This window comes from Vanacampus margaritifer, chromosome 20, assembly GCF_051991255.1.
Source record: "Vanacampus margaritifer isolate UIUO_Vmar chromosome 20, RoL_Vmar_1.0, whole genome shotgun sequence".
Taxonomy (NCBI): Eukaryota; Metazoa; Chordata; class Actinopteri; order Syngnathiformes; family Syngnathidae; genus Vanacampus; species Vanacampus margaritifer.
The window spans coordinates 2,510,001-2,535,414 of NC_135451.1; the positions used below are offsets into that span (position 1 = coordinate 2,510,001).

Consider the following 25,414-nt stretch of genomic DNA (forward strand, 5'->3'; position numbering starts at 1 on the left):
GCCAGATCCACCACACCAGCATCTATCGAAATTCAGACACAATCTGCTTCTTCCTCTGGTCGTTGAATCGGTGGAGGCTGATGTCTGTGGATCTCACTCTGTTTCATCTATCCTTCCTTCCTTTCCTCAGTCTCTCCTTTGGTCTCTTGAGGTCTCCCTAATTTGTTGGAATTTAGATGTTTCTGGGGTTGGTGAAAGACTCTGGTTGGTAACCCGGTTGGTAGTAGGTAATGTCTGGTCGGTGCTGGATTTCTCTTTCCTTTCTTTTCTTTGATCCTTCCTCGGGTCTCCTGACAACCTCACGACTCTAGCTGGATTCTGAAGTATTCGGTTTAGGTATGGGATTTTTAATAGGTTTTAGGTGAACTAATGAGTACTCACTCACACACACACACACACACACACACACATAGTCACGCACATAGTCACGCACATAGTCACGCACATAGTCACGCGCATACAAAATAAAAAATAATTTAAAAAAATAAGTAAATAAATAAAAATATTAAGACCAATTAAAAAAATAGAAACACTAAAATTATTTAATTTATTTTTGGACCAAGCAGAACTTATAATAATATGTATTTATGATAATATATAGGCCTATTTATTTATGTTGGCAAAAACTTGAAGTTGGAGTGCAGCTTGTGCAGTAGGGCGATCATTTATTTTTTGGTACAAATCAAGAAAATGTTTAAACTAGAGCTGTCAAACGATTACATTTTTTAATCAGATTAATCATCTCTTAGAATTTTGATTAATCATGATTAATTGCTTAATTAAAAAGGCTTTTTTTATCAACATTTTTTTGCCTGCCAAATTTAAAGAACACCTGTTGTGTTAATTCTTTTGACATTTAATGTTATGAGGACGTCTTCAAAAACATTTATCCACTGCACACACTTTTTCTAATCAGTTAATTAAAAAAAATTACCCCAATAATTTGACATGCACAAATATTCTGAATGTCATAAACATTTACTAAATGCTTTAATTTACTTTAATGCATGTAGTTATGTTTATTGCACAAACACAACTTGTGCTACGTTTAACGCATCCATCAACTGTCAGCTAAAGGATCATCTGCGGTCAAAATTAATAGTGTGATTAATATGTGTTAATAAAATACAGGATTAATGCGATATTTTTTGGTGATTAATTAATTAGTTAACGCTTTAACTTTGAAAGCAATAGTTTAAACATAAAAAACAAAAAATATTAAGACAAATACAATTATTAATTGAAACACTATAATTATGCAAGTTCCTTTTGGGTTTTAAAATAGTTATTGCCTGGATGTGGCCGCAGGGAAAAAAATTATGACAAATAGATGAATAAAAAATGGTAGTACAAAGCTTCCAGAAAAGCTTCCAAAGAAATTAAACGTGAACTTCTGGTCATCAGTGTCAGATTGCACCTTCTGCCTTTGTTCGAGCCAAGGTGGACTTCATTAGAGATGACCAAGGAGGACACAACTGTTTAAAATGGAGATTTGTATGTGATGTTAATATCGATATCACATTTTGTACTCCCCAATTTGTATTTTGACTTTGGAGGTTTTAACGTGTACTTTTTGTTCAGTTAGTGGAGGTCTCAACTGCCTGCCATAATATTAATTACACTATACTGTTGATCTCAGTTTCTATTTTAATGGTCTCACGAGTGGCTGGCATGAGTGAAAAGCTGCTGCTGTACGGGCTTTGATTTAGTGCGTCAACAGCTTTGCATTTTGATGACTTTCATACATCCAGTCAATACATTTGTACATGTAACTTACTGAGTACCACATCATTCATTATGTACACATAGGTTTATAGAAGATATAAACGTGTGTGTGTGTGGGGGGGTGTGCACACATTCTGCAGTCACATCATCCTGTTTTTCCTGCAGCCAAACAGCACACGAACACGTACAGTCGTACACACATCATGCTCTCCAACTCACCCAGTCACAGAGAGCCTAGTGTGGAGCACATATGGTCACATTCTGTTTTTCCTCAAGCTAGAAAAGTGTGTCATTGGAAGCATCAGCATGATTTAATTGCTTTGCCTCGAAAACAAAATACTAGGGATGGGCGACTACAGATTATTTGAAGGTGTCTATACTCGCAACATTGGCAGATACGGCCATTTTATGATCAGGAACTACAAATTCGAAATTAGAAGAAGATAATATTGCCATTAACATCATGCAATGGTAAGGAAAAATATCATATAGGACTTTCTTTAAAATAATCTGGTAATTATAATTGACAACAAATTTTTTTTTGCATTTATTCATCTCCTTTTGCTTCTCAGGCACATGGACACCGTTCAACCCTGTGACTGTGCGTTCCATAATATGTGAGTAACTGCTCACCTCTAGACAACAGGCTGTTGTACTCTTGTCTGTGTTTGGCTGTTGTACTCTTGTCTGTGTTTGGCTGTTTGTTCGCCATGGCAACTGGTATTACTATTACAGCACTGGTCAGTTGCAAAAGCGGACTCCAAATAAGTTTTTGAGACAGTTGTAATAAATATTGGGCTAATCCAGTCATAACCCTCTCATGCTAATGAATGAATGCATTAATTAAACAACTGCCCTAAATTCTACTTCTCACTGTCCTTCAGCCATGTTCGACAGGGAAAATAAGAGCGGGGTGAACTTCAATGAGTTTGCAGGCGTGTGGAAATACATCACAGATTGGCAGAACATCTTTAGAACCTACGACAGGGACAACTCGGGCTTCATCGACAAGACCGAGCTCAAACAGGCACTGACCGGATTTGGTGAGCAGCAAAGTATGCGTTGGTATTTTCTCTTGGTTTGTGTGGTGGAGGGCTCCGCTGCTTCTGTCAGTAACCTTTTCCAGTGGGGCAAAAGGTTAGATGTAGCACCTTTGGCTAGTTGGGTGGTTGTACTTACTCACACTGGAAGAATCTTGAACTGACTGTTGTCTTTTTTTGTTGTTCTACTCAACATTTCCACATTTTATGTTTCAGTTGTATTACAAAATAGATTTTTTTAATTAAAAAAATATTCTCACAACACCCATAATTATTTGATTTTACCCTCCTAGAGCTTTGCACATTTATTACAACTAAAACAATTAATAATAATAATAATAATAATAATAATATACATAAATAAATAAAAACATGAAATCACACTGAGTTTAACTTGAGGCTGTGAGTTTAAGTAACTTAATTAATTTATTAATTTGTCAATTTTTCATTCACAAATAAATAAATAAATATAATAAAGAATAAATAAATAATAATCTCAAAACTTTTTTGCCTTATGATGGGGTGTTATGTGTAGAAAAGTGTAGCACTGTCTAGATGCAACATATAAGGACAAAGTTAAAAATGGGCTCAAGGGGTCCTCTGTTTATAACACAGTAAGTCATATTTTTTTTTTAATTAGGAAAAAAAATCTATTTCGGTCGTCCCTAGTCTTTATTGCTAAACTGCTCTAACACAGTTATAATGATAGTAAATGTTTGTATGAAAAATACTTGTTGGCTATAACTATAAGAAAATCAAATGGTATCCATACAGCTTGCCAGACAATCTAATGCCATGCAGTAGAAAAAGAAAATGTTGATGGATAGGTTTGTCTGAACCGGAATGTGGATAATGAACACACAGCATGGAATTGACATGTGCAAGCTTGCCATGTTTTACAGTAGATGAACGCATTTTGTCAATTTGAAAGGCAAACCAGTGTGCCCAGTTTCAGTTACTGCTTTAAGATTGGGTGCAAAAGTTAAATTCATATAAAAAAAAAATTAAAATACAACACTACTCTGGTCCAAAGGAAATACAATAAAAAAATACATGAAATATAATTGTACATCCACCCAGCATTTTCTATACTGGTAAACTGCAGAGTATGCCAGCTGACTTTGGGCAGGGTTGCCACTGCCAGCTAATCACAGGTCACATGAGCGTAAATGTGCTAACCACTCGTCCAACGTGGTGCCTTCAAATAAAAATACAAATCAAAATCATTTTTCTACTCTCTAGTTCAATCAGTAGATTAAGTGTCAAGAAAGGCATCCAGGTCAGAAACTGGCAAACAAAAACGAGTGACGAGATGTGATGGCCCCTTAAGGGACATGGTGTAGATTAGAGCAAGTCACATGACACCAACAAGGTAACTTTTTGCTCTTCGCAGGTTATCGCCTTTCAGATCAGTTCTACGGTACGCTGATTGAAAAGTTTGATCGACAGAGAAAGGGACAGGTGGCCTTTGATGACTTCATCCAGTGCTGTATTGTACTTCAGGTAGAATAATTACAAAGCGTCCAATAATGCCCGTTTTTCCAAATCTCTGACATGAATAACCTCGTACACTCTTCCACAGAGGTTGACTGATGTTTTCAGGAGGTACGACACAGACCAGGATGGCTGGATCCAGGTCTCATATGAACAGTATCTATCCATGGTCTTCAATATAGTATAATGGCACACAGGGGCAGCCAAGAGGAGCACAACTCACTGGACAGAATTGTGCCAAAAAAGCACTTCCTGGATATCAACTTCCATTACACTACAAGATTTTCTCCCCGCCAAGTTCAAACTCTTATTTTGGTCTCGCTCACACAAATTTATAGCATTGACGCAAATGAGAAAATATTCAAGGTGTGTCAGAAAAGTTCCAGGACTGGTCACACAAAATATACCTTTAATCAACACTGTACTCCCTGGAGTCCATGATGCACTTCCCCAGCCTTCAGCACGTATGGAAGGATTTTTCTGGCCATCTTAATGTTCTCTTCAAAATGGATCCTCTTAACAGAGATTTAGGAGCACAGAGATGTTCTTCTCAGCCAGGAACAGTCAGATGCTCATTGTATGCATGAGCAGACATGTTTTCTTGGTGAAGCAGCCATGAGTTGTCCTGCCATAACTCTCACCTTGTCTTGTGCACTGAATGAAGCAGCCGCAGGATCTCTTTTCAACATTGAGAGAAGCACATAGTTTGTAGTTTGGGTTTGACACCAATCCTTTAACGTTTCTGACATACCTTGTATTAGGGGGCTTTTGTGTCTGTGTGTTTTTTTTTTTTAAGTTGCAAGTACAAATTTTTATGTATGTATTTAAAAAAAAAAAAAATCTTGTAGTGTTTTGCTTGAGGACCAATCTTTAGATTTATATCTATTGGGCACTCCAGATTTGGGATTACAGTGGTGCTTTGAGATACGAGTCACCCTATTTACAAGTTTTGTGATATATGAGAATGAGATACATAATTCGGCATTTTTTTAATTTATTTTTTTACTTGCAAACTCAAACTTGTGATATGAGTGAGCGCTTCATTTATTTAATATAAACTCAACTGACTTCAAAATAGCACTTAGACACATGATAAACAATTCTTCAAAAATAGAGGATTCAAATTGTTTAATGACACACCCAGTTGTAAATCAGCCAATCAGATGCCTCAATAAAGGCTCCACTAATTTAATGCTAATCCTAATTGGCATCGATGTTGCAGTGTTTTTTAAGCAATGGATTGAACACAGTGGTTCCCAGCAACATGTAGGCATTGCTTTAAACAACTAATTAGTTCCATGGTGATGAGATCACAGAGGGTTGAGATGTTATGAATCCCATTGGAGTTCTAGGCAGGACATGCCTTGGTGCAATATGATTGGCTGCTTTGGGATTCATAATAACGCCTCAATGTACTGTATGTCCTTCTGTCTTCTCTTATACTGCTACCAAGTGGCCAAGGCAGGCACACTTACTGTATAGTTTTACAAAACACTATATTACGGAGTGCTATTTTCCCCCTCATTAAATTAATATTTAATACAACATTTCAATGGGAAAAGATTTGACACAAATGTTTTGAGTTATTTATTAACTCGTACCTCAAGGGACCACAGTAGCCTATAACTGTTGACACAATGTCTTTTATGTCTGTCTGTCTGTTTAATGTCTTAACTTTCATTAATAGAATTATAATGAAAATGCATCGTAAATATGATATATGATGTACTTCATACCATCGCATGCTTTTCAGGGAATTTGAACCCTAAAGTTGTAGCATGCTCTTCCACTTTCTCTCATCTCCTTATGCTTAAAGCCATGTTTACAAATACTGTGAAAGCAGGGCTAAGTTCTGCTTTAAAAATTTACATGCCAGCTAACATGCCATATTTGTACAAATTTATTTTTTAAACATCAAAACCTTATTATTGGAAGAGAGGGTGTGCATAACGCTAAAGGAATTGCTTATTTTTTTGTGCATGATGCCTTAAAGACGTTTAAAAGAACAACATTAAAAATGAATTCTTTTACTAAAAAAAAGAAAAGGAAAACGCATTGTGTGTATCCTTTTTCAAGATGTTGAACCAAGCGTGAAAACATGCAACTCGGATCAATGGCGCCCACTGCTGTTCTTTTGTAAATCTTACCACTGCAATGCGACACAGTCATTTTTCTTCCTCTATTAATCAAAATCCAGCATAATGCTACAAAACACTTAACAACGAAACATGAAAAAAATCGAACTTGAATAAAAAAATATGGATAAATAGTTTTGCAATAATAATCAAGGTGTTGAATGCGCAACAGTAGTGACAGCAAGCACAACTGAAAATAGCCGACGTATGGAAACCGGAACCTTAGTCCCATTGCCTTGATTTCCGTAGAGAACTATCAAGGTGTTGCACAGTCACAGCTGCAGCTATTAGCATAATGTTTCAAAGTATTTCGAAGGACGTCTTGTTGCATGTTATTTTACAGTGATAGTTGTCATTTAAAGTAGTTTTTTATTCTTCTTTAAGACGTTTAACAATGTATCTAAAACTTTTACGGACGCGAGTGCCTGCCAATCTTTCGAGCCTGCCAATCAAACACCCGGTGCCAATAAAGTCCTTATGCAGCACAACGAAAGGTACTACTAAGTTAACACAGACATTTACATGTATGTATAAGAAAGTTTTAAGAACACTAATAATGGCGGGACCGTGATCATGTGTTCTACAGTTATAGTATATCCATCTAAATTTCGGGATTTTAATCCGGGTTTTGGTCTTTCTATGTGGACTCACTCCCACATTCCAAAACCATGCGTTATATTAATTTCGAATTCCGATCTTACGTCACAAGTCAAAATGGAGATAAAATCGCTGAAAGGAAGCTCTCCGCTCAATGAGAAGCTTTGGACTTTTGATTGTGATTTGATTTGTGATTATTTTGATTTTAACATGTGATGAAATGTTATTTGACTATTATGCCAGTATGCTGTATGCTAGTTACAGGCTAAAGCAATACATTACGCCATTTGTTTTCACCGTGTAAATGAAGCGTTCACATTGCGTTGCATTGTGCAAATATCAGAAATGCCCGAATGTTAGGTCAATTGTTCGAAAACTTATGAATCAATATTTATTAAAGCTTCACATTTTTGTGTGTGGTCAGTTTAAAATTTCTAAAATGGTGATCTTCAAGGTGATTTTAAGTTACATTAAGTTATATTTTCCAAATAACAAAGGCTGAAAATGATGTACAATATCCTTTCTTTGTGTACGAGCTAGTTATTCCCTTCGATGTTAATTCTGTTATTTTTCAGTTTTCAATTTATTTTTAAAATGTATTAATTTTTATATACAATTAATGAGTTAAAGGTTCAAGTTCAGTTTTAGCGAATGTACAATTGTTATTGATGTAAAGACATTTTGAGTCATAGCTATTATGCTTCCAGTACTTGACATGTTTTGTAAAAGTTTAATTTTGCGGAATAGGTTCAAAAGCTTATAGCACCTGGTATTCCCAAGCGGTCTCCCATCCAAGTACTAACCAGGGCCGACCTTACTTAGCTTCCGAGATTGGACGAGATCGGGCGTTCTCAGGGTAGTATGGCCATAAGACAAAAAGAGTGCCACAATTGAGTCTTTAATAAGCTATGCTTAGGCCATTTTTTTTTGCCTGGGTAAAATATTTTGCAATTGTTCTAGTAGGCTATCTACTCCGTTTTTGCACAGGCAAAAATGTGTAAAAATGTTGCGATTGTGGTGCAAAAGCTTACAGCATTTGATAGTTTTAATTTTTGCGGTATAGGTTCAAAAGCTTACAGCACTTGTTATTCCCAGGCGGTCTCCCATCCAAGTACTAATTATGCCGGACTCTGCTTAGCGTCCGAGATTGGACGAGATCGGGCATTCTCAGGGTAGTATGGCCGTAAGCCGACATGAGTGCTACAATAGAGTCTTTTATAAACTCTGCTCAGCCCAACTTTTTGCCTGGGTAAAAAATTGTGCAATTGTTCTAGTAGGCCATCTACTCCGTTTTTGCGCAGGCAAAAATGTGTAAAAAATTTGCGATTGAGGTGCAAAAGCTTACAGCACCTGCTAATTTTAACTTTTGTGGTAGAGGTTCAAAAGCTTACAGCACCTGGTATTCCCAGGCGGTCTCCCATCTAAGTACTAACCGCAGCCCATCTTTTTGCCTGGGTAAAACATTTTGCAATAGTTCTAATAGGCTATCTACTCCCGGTGCCAGTACTTGGCGTGCTTTGTAAAAGTTTGCTTTTGTGGTAGAGGTTCAAAAGCTTACAGCACCTGGTATTCCTTGGCGGCCTCCCATTTAGATTGTTGTTATTTTGGGCTTTCAGCCTGTCAGGCTAGCATGCGATCAGCTGCTATCCATGTTTGATAGCAGTCACAACATCTAGTTACTTACATTTGAAATTAAGTTCTTTACAATATGACAGTCTGGAGTAATAAGTTACTCAAGTTTAAGTTACACTTTTTTTACATTAATTTCCTCAATTGGTTTGGCTCATTTCTTGAAGCAGAGATGACATTTTAAAAACTATAATAACAAGATAATTTGACAAAACAGTTTTACATTTTTCGGCATTAATGGACTATATGCACAAAGCACTTCTGCATTCAATGTATGAGTGCACCCAACCTTCCGATGCGGGGAGGCATCAGCGGAGCTCACTGTTGATGTGATGTAAAACTCTAAGCCTAAATCTTTAACCCACTGAAAAAGAACAGGAGTCGCTCCTTGCTTTAACACTATGTCTATCAGAATTTTAAAACCGCTAATTAGATCACCCAGAGCCGTATTTTTAACGTAATTTTGGTAATGATGTCATTGCTTAAAATTATTATTACATGTAAATACAAGCCATTTGAGTAGCTACTAAAGCTATTGTGTTTATTATATTTTTCAATGTAAATGTAAATTATGTATTGTAGCTCCTCTCCCGGGACTACTGGAGTCCACACAGTACCCCCCTCTCTCCTACCAGTCAGATGGTAAGGTTGAGGTGTTGGATCGTTCAGATGGAACCTGCCAGCTAACTGTTTGTTACTTGTTCATTTTCTTTTTTCTATTGTCTTTTAATGATACGTTATTGGATAAGAATAATTTATTAGTACACTTACATGATATAATTACCGTAATAGGGAGTAGGACTGTGCTTCCTACTCCTTTTGAACATGCAACTTATGACATTGATTAATTATTTTCTTTCTTCAAATTTTTATTTTAACTTCAACTTATATTTTGTGTTATATGTGTTAATATGTTCAGTAAACGAACCAGCCAAAAACAACAACAGCAACACTGCTGCTGCTGCTGCTACCGCTACTACTCCTACTACTTGATTAACATTTTAAATATAGCAAGATGTATTTTTGAAAATATAGATATTGGAACTGATATTTGGTCCACTAAAAATAAATAATCCTAGACTCTACACCATACTGTAAATATAATTATCAACATGCTTAAAATTAGGGCTGAGTGATATGGCCCAAAAAATAAAATCTCCATTTTTTCCAGTCATTCTGGATGATTACGATTTTAATCATAAATAATAAATACTTATTTAAATGTTTAATTTACTCAAAAATAAATCCTGTGTGAAAATGTTCAGACAACAACAATGATTTTAAATTTAATGTTAAATTTAAAATTTGAATTTCCTTGTGTCAATAGAGACCATTAAGACTATTTCGACTAGTCGAGAACCATTAAGACTGTTATGAGAACGTTCAAGAAATGCTGCGGCCTTGAACAAACCCTGCCGATCCCTGCCGTAAAATCAACATTCGGTAGCGTCGCACCTTGATATACAGTAGCTCCAATTCACAACAGAAATGATCACAAGGCACTTTTTACATTGAGTTGATAACCACAATCCTCATACATTAAAGAAAACCAACTGAACCTTACATAAGCAAGCATATGGCAACGGAGGCAAGAAAAAACTTCCCCTTTGGAAAATAAATCGAACAGGACCCAGGCTCTGCGGCGCGACTGTACGTCTCAGCCGGTTGGATTTAGATAGAGTGGAGCGATAAAAAACAATGGACACGGCAACAGTAATAGTTCCATGATGACAGAATGTGAGGGTGCAATGGCGCCGTCACTCGTCGCATCTCTGTCATTGTTGTGGATTTGAGATGATTTACGCTGCTCATTGTGTTTTAAATGGCTGTAAATTCATCTCTGCATCCCTCACTGACTGAATTCTCTGTTGTTAGGCACACGACAGTCTGTGGTGTCGGAGCGCAAGGGGTCTGTGTTCACTTTGGCCATAAACCGTCCCGAGGTGCGGAATGCGGTGAACCAGGAGACAGCGAGGCATCTGCTGGGGGAGCTGGAGGCCTTCCAGCGTGAGCCGGCCTTGAACGTGGCTGTCCTGCATGGCATAGGTAATATTTATGAGGATGTCTGTATGGCGGCGTCGAGGTAGTCTTAAATGTGGCTTGTGACAAACTTCAAAAGGGATTTGTGTTTTTTTCTCTGAGAAATGGCTTTCTTCTGGCCATAAAGGTCAGATTTGTGCAGTGGGTGACTAATAGTTGTCCTTTGCACAGACCCCCCCAGATTTAATAAGGTAGGACTGGTTATTATTTCCAATAATTATGTCGTTTTTATCATATTTTTAATCTTTTAATTTGGCGTCTTTTATTTGTGGTGTCTCATTATTACTGTAGAAGGATGATAACTTACTGGCAAGCAGAGGCACACACTAACTTTTTTTTTGCAATTGCGCTGTTGCGCCTTTAGATGTCGCTGCAGTCAAGACATTAGCACGTGAAGAAAATACACACTTTCTTTTTTTTCCCTTCTGTCTCTTAATCCCTCAGAAAATTATCACATACACACTGCTTTCAACCTGAATCAACTGTCTGCGCCATGAAGTGGGCTCAAGAGAGACAATTTGCTCCTCCTCATCATCAATGCTGTTGTCAGCTACAAGAAATATAAACAACTTTTAGATTGTTTGACACAAAGTCTGCGAATTATAGCCCGTCTTGGCGTCCGTAATGGGATTTTAATAGCCTTGACGAATGTTTATGTCAGCGGGTTGTGCTCCACCATATCAGGATGACTGACCTTTGGGGGTGATTAGCAACCTGTCTAAGTTAAGGGATGACAAGCTGGGAGACTCCACTCTGGATGTTGTGGTTTCAAAACATAAGGAATCTATTTTGTTCAAATTAGCATTGATAGTTTTCATTGCCCTCATTTAAAAAAAAAGCTGAATGATTGCTTTCTACAGGTTCTCAGTATTCTAGCCATAGATTCAAAGGGTTCGGGGGCTCAGGTTTCTGTGGTTGTTTGCGGTCAGGTCCAATCTAGATGTCAACCACTGCAGTTAAGCTCAACTGAGGAGGAGCTACTTGGAATGTTTTGCATTCCTTGTATGCAGTTGGAAAGCACAAAGAAAAATCCATCAGAAGACACAATGTTACATATTAGTAGTAGGACCACACTGAAAAGTAGCACAAATTAAAATACGTGGATAAAATTGTAACGAGAACATAATCATAATATTTGAGAAAAAGTCATATTTCATGATAAGTTGTTTTGTTACACATTTTTTTTTACTTAACTCTTTCACTGCCAGACATTTTCAGAAACGGGTTGTCCCCAGTGCCAGCCGATTTAAGCATTTTGACTGATCTTTCAAGGTCCACAGAAAATGTTGTGTTTGGACTATGTAAACACACATACTACCAAATGAAAGATTGGACTCTCATCTTTCATCAGAAAAAAAGGTTTGTTTCTACCTTATTCCGTTCTTCAGTAATCAACAATAGAAAATGGTTACTTTCACCGAAATTCTCTGTTTTGAAACAAAAAGCGGAGAAAACAAGCTTTTTGTGAAACAATGTTATTTCATGCACTCTAGTGAATTGTACACTTCTTTTTGTCCATGAATGATACCACAAACACCTAAATAGTGCTTTACTTCTGTAAAACGCTTTCACCAACAATGAAAAAGTGTTTTTAGTTTGCAAAATACGTTTATTTCCATTCAACAGTGTAACAATTTGACAAAACAATTTCGCAAACTATTTCCAAATGTGTGCAACTGTGGTACTACTTACAATTACGTGGATGTTTCAAATACAGTTTTTCTTTTTATAACGCTCCCCTGCGTGCAAGGAGACGCAGCAGGACTCACACAACTAGTGATGGGACGATGATACCTCAAGGAGTGTATTGACACATTAGACAAACTGTATTGACACTGTATTGACACTGTGTTGGTCACTCAATACTGACCTCTGCTGTAGATCTAAAATCATTGGAGATAAACAAAATGAAAATAAGATGGTAAAACGTGCATGCTGTAAACCTTATTAGCTTATGAATTTGTATTTATAAAATAAATGTCATAAATTATATTTATTCACTTGCTAGTCTTTTACTTAAAATATGATCTCATCTTTGTATAATTTCAGTTGGTCCATTTGCTTGCTGAAGTTAAGTTTATTAGATGCTTATATGAGTTGGCTTGTAAAATATAGCAAATTTGTATGTAATAAAATAAATAATAAAAGTTAAAATGTTTAACTTCTGTATGGGATTTTGTTAAAAGTTTTAAACCATATTTAATAACACACTAAAAACAGATTCTGTCATACATTTTTATTCAGAAACAAAAGTTTTTGAAGTGTCATTGCTCCAAGGCGATTCCTCCTCTTGGACACCAGTTCCCCTGCCTTAGAGAACACTCGTTTGCAGGGAACAGAGGAAGCTGGTGTGCATAAACATTTAAGTGCCAGTTCATAAAGGCGTGGATACTTTGTCTGGTTATTTTTCCAATATTGTAACGGGTCTTGTGATCTGGGTATGTTGCTTTCAGCCAGGTAGCTTTGGACTTCAACTATGGAATCTGGTGTTGCATTTGAAGTCATCCTGTTCTCCCCAACCTCCATATCTAGAGGTGTCCAGAGACTGTGCCCTAACAAATGTTTTAGAAAAAAAACATATGTCATGTGATAATACACTAATGACAAACCACAGAAATATACATATGAACATAAAAAATATGTTTTCATACCCGAACTGGATTCTGATCCATGAGAAGAGCTTGGTCCTTCTGCTGGGTCAGGCTCATGGCTCCTCATTTCGGCAGCACACTCCGACTTCAGTCTCTTAACTGCTTCAGTTGCTTTAAGTGGACTAAAAAAGCCAAGAGTTTTAAATCTGGGATCCAACAGTGTTGCCAGTGTCATCACACTGAGTGATTCCATGTTGCAAATGGACTCAGTGAGGCGCTTTCTCAGATTTTCTGCCAGTTGTTGAGCAGCTGGTTTTGTTAATGTTGAGGCTTGATGTTGAAGCGCAATGTGGCTCATTCTCATCAGTGGAATAACTTTTGACCCCGAGACTCTTTTTTCCTCAGATAGTTTCTTGTGGCTTGGTCAAAAGGAGAGAGCACCCTGAGCATCTCTTCAATAACTTCAAATTCTTCAGTAGTCAGTGGAGAAATATCAGTTTTTAATGAGGCCAGTGACACCCAGACTGCCTCCTTCTGCTCAGTAATTCTTTCCAGCATGTGGTAGGTGCTGTTCCATCGTGTTGGCACCTCAATTATTAATTTATGGAATGGTGTTCCCAGCTGTTGCTGTATTTGTGTGAGCTTTTCTTTGGCTGTGGTGCTTGATCGAAAGTATGAGACAATTTGCCGTGTTTTGATGCGTATTTCTGTTAGTGCTGCGATTTGATCACATGGTTTCTTTACAATTAAATTGATGTTATGGGCAATACAAATGGTATGCCGTATCTGCAGCATTGGAGCACATGAAATCATGTTTGCTGCTGCATCAGTGACAAGACACCTGACCTTGCTCGCTATGCCCCACTCCTCCATGAGGCTCCTTTTAACCATGGCCATGTTTTCTGCAGTGTGTTTCTGCGGAAAATGCTGCACTCCTAAAACTGATGTACGGAATTCATGGCTTTCTTTGTCCACATAGTGGCAAGTAACAGCAAGATATGCCTCCATATTAATCGAGGTCCACATATCAGATGTTAATGTAACAGCTACGGCGCTCTGGAGATCCTTTTTTGTTTTCTCCTTTTCCTCCTCATATCTCTGCCCCAACAAGTCCTTGACGGTCTAAAAGTAACCATACTAATATTGTACAACAGAACGCTTTAATTTTTCAAACCATACATTTCTTACATATACCTTCCTGCTTGGTAGAACATATGAGGGTGCAACAAGCTGCATGAGCTCCCTGAATCCACATTTCCTGTTTCGGTCACGTGATTTTTTATTAAAGCGATACACGCACCGATACGGGGTTTCACACTTGCGCACTCGGCACAGTGCTGGCGCGCCAGTGTTGTTCGTTCCATCACTACACACAACAGATTAGTTTCACTTTCGCTTTGTGCGTTTCGCGTGCAAACGTTACACTTTCTTGACGGCCTTTTTTTCCGGGGAATAAATAGCAAGTAGCAGACTGTACCCACTCCTCCGATGAATATGCATTGGACTCGGGGCACTCTCCGTCGTCCGAGCGTCTGAGCGTGCTCGGTTGTACTCCGCGTTTATGACGTCGTCATAGCCGCCGTGTCAACGCTTGCAACTTCGCCGTCAACCTCGGATTCACCATCATCATCATCGATGATGATCATCGTCGTCATCATTGTGCTCTTTTAGTGTTGGTCGATGCCTTTCGTCTTGTAAGTGTAGAGCTGCTTGCAAACGGGCGCCTTGTCCGTTTCCTCCTCCATCTAGCTCCCCCCCACGTCTCCTACTGCCGCGTCAATGCTTTCCAACCACGGAGTCACCATCATCATCATCATCATCATCGATGATGATCATCGTCATCATCAATGTGCTCTTTATCGTTGGTTAATGCTTTTGGTCTTTGAAAAAAACGTCTCGGGCGTGAGCTGCTCGCAACCGGTCGCCATTTTTCCTTTGTCTTCCATTCTCATCTCCTGCTCGACGCTCTAGCTCCGCCTCTACTTACGCCCACCCGATCTTGTCAAAAAGAGTCATCGCTGCCCTCTAGGGGCCAAAAATAGTCATTAGGCACAACAGACCTCCTTGAAACTTTCACCACAGCTCTGGAAGGCTTTTCCAAAAAAAAAAAAAATAATAATTGGATGACGTCATTGGCAGCCCTCCGTAGGTTTTTACTTGACGTCTTTTAACGTCAGTGGCAGTGAAAGAGTTAATGATGATAAAGTTGTGATATTATGAGAAAGTAGTTCTAACAGAAGAAAAAAAGCTGTATTTTTTCTAAAGAAAATACTTTTAGTTTAGTTAGAATTAGTGTGCCAGCTAGACCCATAGCAAACTGCTAACCAAATTGCAGCTCACATACTGCCCCGTTTTTTTTTTTTTTCATCCTCATCATTTTCCTTTGCCGTTTGACTTTGCAGCTGCCATAGTTTCTAATTTTGTGGTCTCTCTTGTAGGAGGCAATTTCTGCGCTGGTTATGATCTCAAAGAACTGGCCAATCACACGGTCTCACACAAATTGGAGCAAGATATCACCAAGGGTCCCGGGCCTATGGTGAGTAACTGGAGCTGTATTGCCTATCATTGTCTTTTTAAACTAGTAAAACTAAAATAAAGTAACTCACCTATTGAAGAGCAAACCCCTGCCCCCTACCCGCAACCTATTTTACCACTTTCCGGGCATTTGATTGCGCTACTTTACTATATTTGCTTTTGTGCACAAATCTGCAAATTTCCTGCAGGGTCCTTCCCGTTTGCAGTTGTCCAAGCCCCTGATAGCAGCAGTTAGCGGATTTGCCGTGGCTGGAGGACTAGAACTGGCTCTGCTGGCTGACTTACGAGTGGTGGAGGAGAGTGCCATCATGGGGGTGTTTTGCCGCAGGTTTGGTAGGTCTCATACTGTTGTACTACCTGCAAGAGTGTCTCATTTGGTCGTTCCCCTCCAAGCATATATCACCAGTGGTCTCATGCCAGGAATGGGTCATTGTTTCTATTTTTCAGCTTTGTTGCTTTGTTATCTCCCCAGCTACGGTCGTGTGTCTTGTGTGCTGGAAACACCAGAGACCATGACTGCCTGACCTCCTTGATAAGTAAAAGAGGAAGCCACTGAATGCAAGGCCAAACAAGGCGTTTTATTGATGTTGCGCGACTTCCTTATAAACAACATTTTTTGTCATCTGGCGGCCAACTGGCGAGGTTTGCCCTCTCATGCTGCAAACACTAGCAGAGGAAGACTGTGTAGTGGCTCCCGTTAGACTATGACGCCATCTCTCTTTGATCTGCTTAAAATACAAGTAGGGTATGTATAAATATAACTGTTGTTCAATAATTTACTGGCATTGCTTGATTTTGAGTGTAAACATGAAGGGTTTATCGTCACAGGCCTGTAATTTTACTGGAGAGTGTTGTGGCCGTGCCCTCGTCTGCCCTTCTGTTCATTCTGTCAGCCTGCGGATGTACTTATCAAGCAAGAAATATCATGTCTTTTTTGCGCACTACAAAGTCTTTCAATCTAGAGCTGAATCTTTAATTACTGGACACGCAGCCATATTGCTAACCTAAGTGTGTGTTCAAAATCTTGGCGTGGCCGTGTCGTATTGAACAAATGAATGCTGGCTGTGTGTGGCTGTAGCTCAGCTTCCAATAGCTGAGGTCATAGAGAGCAAACATTGACTTATCAGAGAATCTGCTGGATGCAAGGGCACTTCATTTTCTCCATTGTTTCAAGACATAATTATCAACAATACATTCCACATAATTTACTGGATAATTTGATTGACTAATCAATTATTATGCCAACGACATTAAGGTGTATATATGGAAATGTGACTGAATTGCTTGTATGCAAATAATTAGGCCTTTTTGTAGTCTTACAAAAATATGTTACAATAATGAAATTCTTTGTATAACTGCCTGCCTCTCCACCCGTCCCTGAATCAATCAATCCATCCATCCATCCATCCATCCATCCATCCATCCATCCATCCATCCATCCATCCATCCATCCATCCATCCATCCATCCATCCATCCATCCGATCTATCTGCTTTAATTAACCCTACAAAGCCTGAACCATGAAATACCGGTATATAAGAGAAACGTCAGATTATTTGTAAATTGAGTGTTTATTGGTCCTTTTGAACAAACAACAACAACATTTTATTTGAAAATCAACTTCCACATATGACTTTTGATTTGTGTCATATTTGATACATCCAGTCACAATGCTTTTACTTTGTACATGTATAGCTGTCAAAAATATAATAATAAACAGACATATCAAACATATCAGTATTTTAAAAAATCAGAAAGAACATTTTTACCACTATTAATAAGTGTAGATGTCTCTCCTTTCTCAATTGGGGCAATCTTGCAAGGTCGCTGAAAAAGCCAACAGCTGGGTGAAACTGCCCTCTATTGGATTTTCCGTGCAATGCATGTGTCAGATCATATATACGTCAGGGTTTTGATAGGGAAATAAATATTATACTCATGAAAATAGAGGTCTCAAAATGTCTTGTATCTCAGATAATACGTTTGGCTTTATAGGCTTAACATGGTCAAAGGTGACCAAATGTCCTCTTTTGCCCGGACACATTGTGAAAAAAAAAATCATTCTACAATCTCCACAAAACGAAACCTGTGAAAACCAAACTTCCCTGCCAATTTCCAGCTACCGTTATTTAAAGATCCAGTGTTTCCTTATGTTGATTTCCTTTTAATGGTCGTTACCATTTTTGGGTCGGGCACAGATGGCACCAGCTGCAGGGAATCCTTGATTTAAAAAAGAAAAGAAAAAAAACCTTGACGGCTCTGTACTGCACTCTTATGTGGGCCAATAGCAACCTTTTTGGCACGTGATTGGCTGACCCATCTTGCGGCTTGCGCTCTGCTGGGGCACCTTTGCCTCGCCAAAGGAAATGAGAAGGAGGAGATGGTTGTGACAGGGTAGTTTGGTGGTGGTTGTCTGCCGCTCACTGAATTTTTTGAGAGCTGAAATAAAAACCACGACACATGCTTGCCTGATTCTGAAGTTATTTTGGGGCCTTCAACCCGCGGAAACGGAACTAAAACACTTCAATAGTAGTTCATTCAAGGACGGGCTAAAACGTAACTGACGTAACTGACGTAACTTTGAACCATCGAAAACATGTGCTGCAAGTTCAAATGGTGTGAAATAGTGCAGTCATCGCATCATGTCATTTCAAGACTAGCTGTTGCTTTTTAAGGACGCAGGAGAATGGAGACTTGGGAATGAGAGCCTAGTAAATGCAGGCTATGCAAAAATTGTAAAAGTCCACATAAATATAAATGGCAGGACTGAACAAAGTATGTTCCGGACGTGATAATAATGAAAGCAAAGCGGAATTAAATATGTGAACTGATAATGAAGTAAAATTAAATATGTGAACTGATAATGAAGTGCAGTAATGCAATAAGCGCAGCAATAAAACAAAAATTACAACAAATTTGACTGTACACACAAAAATGGAAGATTGTGTTTGAAAGCCCTTCATTATAAATGACATACATATTAAAGCCCAAAGCTATTCACCCCTTGGCCAAATGTTAAATTAAAGTGTTTTTTTTATTTTTAATTTGGTCAATAGGTGTCTTTGCTGGAAATGAACAAGAACATTGAAAAGACTGTAAGACGTAGTGCAAAGTTAAATTAATTTGAAAATACTTTTCACAACAACAAAAATCCATCCAAAAATCTGAATATTTTTTCTTGATACATTCCCATTCAATGATATAATTTAATTTAATCAGTCTTTAAGCCATAATCCCCCTTAACATTGCTAGTTGGCATTTCCTCTATCTTCACCATGCATCTGCCAAAAAATGAAGCCTGCTTACAACTAACAAGGGTTAATTTTTAGTCATGCATACATCATAGAAAAACAAATCTGACAAAATTCAACAATGCATTTACATGTAAATTAAATTAAAACATTGTATCAATCAATCTATCAAGCACCAGTTGCATATATATGAATGTTAAACAAATAGTTTGTATTATTTTCTATTCTTTAAAAATATATATTTTTGCTACCTTCTTGCCATTTACAGGCATTCATTAAATAAAATCAGTTTCTACTCATACTCTATGCTCTATAGGCCTATACACAGTTGCAAAAACACTGTCTGTGTTTGCTATCATTCTGGCCACATCAATAGCAATAGTAAACTTCCAAAAGCCTGCTCTTCTCCTTCTCACCATTTAGTCTGGGTTGCCCGGAAATGGTTAATCTGCATCAAATTTAATCCACATGGGGTGGGGGGCATTGCGGAAGCTTTTATTATTATTATTTTTTTTTTTTAAACTATGATGTGGTTGAGGAAGCCAGCAGGACCAGCAGCAACCTGGAACTCCCTTTTCACATTGTGTTTGTAAATTGTTTTTACAATCTGCTGCTTCCTTGGAGTGTGGTCTCTACTGGTGGGTCAAAATATGATACATTTTCTTCTCTCTCTCTCTCTCTCTCTCTTATTTTTTATTTTTTTTAAATAAGTGTTTGTGGGTAAGGTTTATTGGTGGCTCCCACAAGTAATGTGACATGTACTAATACTCCAACAATAACATCACTATTTAGCGCATCTGCTACTTACTTACTGCTGCTACAATTTGAAGCTGTCAATATCATCTGAAATTCAGAAAGAAAAATAAATGCAGGCATAAATCTTTTTTCCCCCTCTCCAATGAGTGCAATTTAAGTTATTAACTAGTAAAGAATGTCTTTCTCTCCTTTGAACAAGAAATGAGAGAAGTCCTTAAAAATTTTGTGAATAGAATCCAAACCTTTGAGTGATGCCAGATTATCTTTTGTTGGCAACATTGCAAGGCTCTTTAAAGCGGAATTTAAAACAACATCAAGGCCACCCTCACTGTTGTGGACAAAAGCGCACATCTGATAACATTCCTGCAAACAGGACACTTAAAAGATGAGCCTATCTGGCTGGGTTGGGTTGGCTGAAGGCTTGTTGAGGGGTGGAGGTGCTGTGGATAAGGTTAAGAGGGATCCTTCCGGTTCCTGATAGCAATGGTGCCAACAGCAGCATCAATGACAGACCTGCTTTCTTAATCTCCCCGGCTGCAGCTCCGTGTGCGTCCTGACGTTTCCTTCTTGTCTGCTTCTTTTTCCTTTTTGAATCAAAAGCACCAAAGCACTGACAGCCAACCAAGGCTAGTTGCTTATTCTGTAAAATAGCAGCCAAAACAGCAACAATCGGTTTGGATTCATAGCTTGCTACTGGGGAAATGTTAGAACTTAATTTATGATAGACATGCTTCACTACATTTTGACCAAAAAAAAAGAACTAAATATGAATCCACTTTGACACTGTGACCTAAAAGTCCCGTGAGAACATTTCCAAATGGATCATCCCAATTTGGATTAGTAGTGAGACAAAGCCCTTCAAAGCAATAACCCTTTTGTATTGTCCCAAGTCACTTGTGACAAGACTTTGAGTCACTAACGTATTCAGAGCCACGCTCGTTGTGCAAAATATTTGCTTATATTTTTGCTGATATTTGTCTTTGTAGAAACTGATTGATGTGTAATTTTGATTTTATTTCATTTATGGCAGCATTGATCATATTTGGCAGGTAGGACTTTTTGTGTTAACCTTGGTTGCTCTGAGTCCTGCTTGCACCTCTGTTATATGGTGTGCCACCCGGTTCTATATTGGGGCCCCTGCTGTTTTCTCTCTATTTGTTGCCTCTAGGTTCCTTCTTAAGAAAGCATGGCATTTTCATCCACTGCTATGAGAATGACTGTCAGATCAATGCTTCAAGCTTTGCTACAAATCCCCATTTCTCAATGTGTGTGTGCATTCGCGGGTAGATGCCTTGTTGTAACGTTCTCAGTAATTCTAAGTCATATATTCATTTAATTTAACGGTATGTGTTCTATTTTGGACTTATGTATCACTAAGTATCCCAGCTAAGTAGCATTGTATTATAGCCATGCAATCGCTCCTTTTGATTTGTATTTTATTGTATTTGCTTTGCACAAACCACACACTTAAACTCTCATCCCCTCCCCACAATTAAACAACAGAAAGAGATAAGCTGGTCTGATCACTGCCTCACCTAGACAATCTATGTTCTAACCGGACATACTGCAGCGGTTATCAACCTCATAATTAATTTCTACTAGCAAATATTTTTCAGCCCCACTGAGCAAAAAAGAAGCTTGATCATTAATGCCACTTTTGTCCTGTCTGGAGCAAATCAAAGCCTGGAGGGCATTGAATTTCTTGAATTGTACATTCCTACAGTCTCAAACTTGGGTAACCCCTTCAGACCCATAGATGATTGCAGTAGGCATGACATATTTACCTAAATCAATAAAAACCCATCATTTTGAAGATGTTAACACTTCTGGCTTATGATTGGATCCTAGCTAACCAATCACAATCGCAAGTTGATTTGCATGATGTTCATGTTAAAAATGTTACATACAGTATAAGCTTGGTAAATTTACAACACGTTACAGCCACACTATCCTGGCGTCCATTATAACAAATAAAAACATGAGGTAATCCCAAAATTGTTTTCCATGTTGTTATGTGGGGAAAGAGTCGAAATCAATAAAAAAAATGCAGAGCAGAAAAAATGCAGGTCTAAAGGGGTCAAATTGGACCGTGATTTTAAATTGAACCGGCAAATTGATGCTGTTATTCAATGGTCAAGCCTCTCTTTTCTCAACAACACTTAGCGACAGTAACCATGCCTTTATTACATTTGGGCTTGATTACTGTAATGCACTTTGTTTTAGAGTCAGCCTGACTCCGGTTAGTCCAAAATACTGCAGCTCGCTTCCTAACTGGACCTTGAAGGAGGGAGCACTTAACTCAAATTCTGGCCTCCCTTCACTGGCTGCCTGTAAAATTTAAAGTTCATTTTAAGATTCTTTTATTTGTTTTAAATTATTTAAATGGTCTCTTTACCTCTTTGAGCTCCTTAGAGGGCTCAGATGGGATCGAGCCTTTTCCGTTGCTGGGCCCTCCATTTGGAATGACCTTCCATTAATGTAATTAATGTTAGGCCCATTTTTTTTAAAGCTCGTCTTAAAAACACATCTTTATCCTATGGCTTTTCACTCAGCATGACTGGACGTTGCTTAAGTGTCTTATGGTGTCTGATCTATTTGTGTTTTTAATTGCCATGGGTAGTCTGTTATAAATATTAGCAGAATCCCCCGCAGTAGTGATGGAGAACAAACATTTTCATGTACCTACATTTGGCCTACAATATCTAATCCCAGTCTTGTCTCAGTCAGAAGCCCACAAAGCAATTTATAAACTTGAACCCGACCCTCAATGGGTTGTACGTGTATTCCCGCTGGTATTTAATGTATTCCAATTGAGATTATTGGAATGAATTGGAAAGTCACTTGTGGCATACGAATAGGATCACAGCGTTTGTAAGACTCCCCACACAATGACTCAATGGTCAGCGGGGTGTTGGGGGGTGACAACCCTGACCACCAGTGTGATGATTTGGGGTTATGAAAACACGCCTGGCACATGTGCTCTCAATAAGGAAAGGCTCAGACTCATTGAGGGATTGCAGTGTGGAAGCGGGCAACTTTTCATGTGTGTGTATGCATATTCGTGTTCCAGCTGGTGCTCTTTAGATTTTAGGACAACATGCCAAAAGTATAGCATACCTTGCACTGTAATGTTCCCCACCTCCACTCTTCCCATGTCTTCGTCTTTGTATCTGCTGCTTTTTCAAGTAAGCAAGTACTTTTAAGTTTGGCGCCAGAGCAGCAACACTGAAAAGTAAGATGACGTTGTGGGACTGAATCAACTGTAAAGTAAAACAGTCATAGGCTACTGTATCGATCAAATTTATAAAAAGGTATATTTTGTCATTTGTCCTTGCAGGAGTTCCACTGATTGATGGCGGCACTGTGAGGCTCCCGCGGCTCATCGGTCTGTCCAGAGCTTTGGACCTGATTTTGACCGGGCGGCCCATCGGAGCACAGGATGCTCTCGCGTACGGACTGGCCAACAGAGTTGTACCAGATGGACAAGGTAGGCATCACTCACAAGCTTAATCTTCTAATAGATTTGCTGTCCTGCATAGCTTCATGTGTTCCGCCCTTCGGGGCTCAGGAAGGGTTTGGAAAATACGTTGCATTGTGGGATATGGCGGCCATGTTTGAAGCTACCGTCTGAGAACATAAACACTTGCAGTCGCTGTTTAGTTGCATGGTCATACATGTTAAAATGCAAGAACGGGAGGAGGATTTACAGGAAAAAATTAGACCACAAAGCCAAAGACAAAAAATTAACATTAAAAATGTTTTGAGCTGTACCAAATTCCAATTACAGAGTGGAGAAACGATCCGGACATACACAGTAAATTCTGTAGAGTAAATTTGACTCTATTTAGAGTGAGACCAAATAGACAGAGGAATGAACTCACAACCTTCAGCTTGTGAGACACCTCTTGGAAGTAGATTAAATAGAGCCCTCTGGTACAATAAGGTACTTCATGGTATGAAAATATGAAGTTACCAGAAATACAGAGAGAGCAAACACAGACAGGACCCTTCAGAGTAGCATCCAAAATGGCCGCTACGTCTATGAAGCAACGTGGCGTGACCCCCCTGCAAGCCTTGCTGTATACATGCACATGTCGGACATCAATCGTGAGGCCTCTGTAGAACACATGTGGATGTGCTCTCTTGTGGCTTTGGCTTAAAGCTCACAGTAGCAGCATGGCGACTATGATGGTCATTGAAGAGAATTTTAAGTAGAAAAAAAAAGAGATTCTAGGCGGTCACCGTCTATTTCCTGAATGATGAATGGCCACATTGGCAGCACATCCTTAACATCCTGTGCGTCTCAACCACAGGATTACAGGCGGCACTGCACTTAGCCGAGCAGATCAGCTCCTTCCCGCAAGAGTGCATGAGGGCTGATCGCTTGTCGGCCATCTACAGCTGCTACGATGCAGCCTCCTTCACACAGGTACACACCTCATTTACATCTTTAAAACTGTCATAACATGTGGCTATAGTTGAAAAAAAAATCACTTCAAACACTTTAACCTTATTGAATTTTTGTATGACAACTCATTATTAGGAAATTGTGAGAACAACGTATTAAAAATGAATGAATAATTTGAATTTTTGTGGTTTTGACTCTACCAAGGCTATGCAGTATGAGATTGACCATGGAGTACCAGTCATCTTGTCAGAAGCTGTCGCTGGGGCAACTAAATTCACCACTGGAACTGGGCGGGGAGGGACGTTTTCTTAAGGTTTTTGTATAGTGAGTACAGGGGTCTGCAAACTGCGGCTGTGGAGCTACATGTGGCTCTTTAATCCCTCTCCTGTGGCTCCCTGTGGATTTCGAAAAAAAGATTGTAGATTTTTTGTGTGCATATTTATCTTTATTATTATTTTTTTTTTAGATAAAATTGTTTTTAAATGAATTAGATTTACATTAAAAAAAATTTTTTAATATCAATAAATATCTACTGTAAATGATAAATCTTCAAGATTAGTTTTCTTGTAGGATTTTATGACTTAAAATTGATATGCGCCAGCAAGCTTTACGATTCTATACATGACAGATAGATTCTGCTTCATCCAAAAAAAAGGGGGAGGAAGGAAGAATGAAAAAAGTGATGCAAGTGTGTGTGAGAGAGAGACATGCAGGCAAATACCTCATTAGGTCTGAAGAGGTGTCTCGTTTAGATGACCGGACAGAAGTTATCTGTTTGTTTCTTCCTGCATCATCTACACCGCTGCCACTTAAAGCTTAACAACATGTCAAGTAAAAATGTTCGTATACTCTAAAAATGCTTTAATGTAAATAAATGTATCCTGTATGTTGGTCTATTGCCGGATCATTGCACAGCTGACATAGGGCTAATGTGCAAAATGCCACTTCTCATGCTCAATTCAAACCATATTAACTAAAATTCAGTTGATCGCATGTCTGGCTTTCAATGAGGTTTCAGAGTGTTGTGTCTAAAAGCCAACCGTGTGTGTGCGTGCGCGTGCGCATGTGTGTGTGCGTGCGCGTGCGCATGTGTGTGTGTGTGTGTGTGTCTGATATGCGGCAGGCTGTAGCTTTGATGCAAGTTGTCACTCCTCACACATAGATAAGATAGACTCCTAGCAGAGACAGAGTGATCCGGACACCTTTGGGAGCTT

General features: G+C 38.7%; 2 protein-coding genes and 2 pseudogenes across 3 annotated transcripts in view; 2 read left to right on the forward strand and 2 right to left on the reverse strand.

The window, feature by feature from the left end:
- Positions 1-7,402, forward strand: part of pdcd6 (programmed cell death 6) — a 21,276-nt gene extending 13,874 nt beyond the window's left edge. The window contains exons 3-6 of one of the 2 annotated variants that reach the window (XM_077554525.1): positions 2,298-2,342; positions 2,610-2,780; positions 4,159-4,268; positions 4,348-7,402. In XM_077554525.1, the coding sequence (XP_077410651.1) occupies positions 2,298-2,342; positions 2,610-2,780; positions 4,159-4,268; positions 4,348-4,446 (425 nt within the window). In that variant the 3' untranslated portion in view covers positions 4,447-7,402. The remainder of the gene's footprint in view (positions 1-2,297; positions 2,343-2,609; positions 2,781-4,158; positions 4,269-4,347) is intronic. The other variant, XM_077554526.1, reaches the window with a different exon arrangement.
- On the forward strand, positions 6,745-25,091 carry LOC144040377 (enoyl-CoA hydratase EchA19). The gene is made up of 7 exons (XM_077554524.1): positions 6,745-6,888; positions 10,496-10,666; positions 15,690-15,787; positions 15,975-16,119; positions 23,130-23,279; positions 24,106-24,221; positions 24,405-25,091. Exons 1-7 carry the CDS (start codon positions 6,789-6,791, stop codon positions 24,510-24,512), a joined length of 888 nt encoding a protein of 295 aa, XP_077410650.1. The 5' UTR covers positions 6,745-6,788; the 3' UTR covers positions 24,513-25,091.
- LOC144040764 (5S ribosomal RNA) lies at positions 7,746-7,864 on the reverse strand (annotated as a pseudogene).
- On the reverse strand, positions 8,062-8,180 carry LOC144040769 (5S ribosomal RNA; annotated as a pseudogene).
- Positions 25,092-25,414: the final 323 nt, after the last annotated feature.

Excerpts from the sequence above, each read along its gene's own strand:
- LOC144040377 (XM_077554524.1), top strand. The coding sequence starts at position 6,789 with ATGTATCTAAAACTTTTACGGACGCGAGTGCCTGCCAATCTTTCGAGC. Across the intron at positions 23,280-24,105 it reads AGTTGTACCAGATGGACAAG|GATTACAGGCGGCACTGCAC; the intron begins GTAGGCATCACT and ends TCTCAACCACAG. Across the intron at positions 24,222-24,404 it reads ATGCAGCCTCCTTCACACAG|GCTATGCAGTATGAGATTGA; the intron begins GTACACACCTCA and ends GACTCTACCAAG.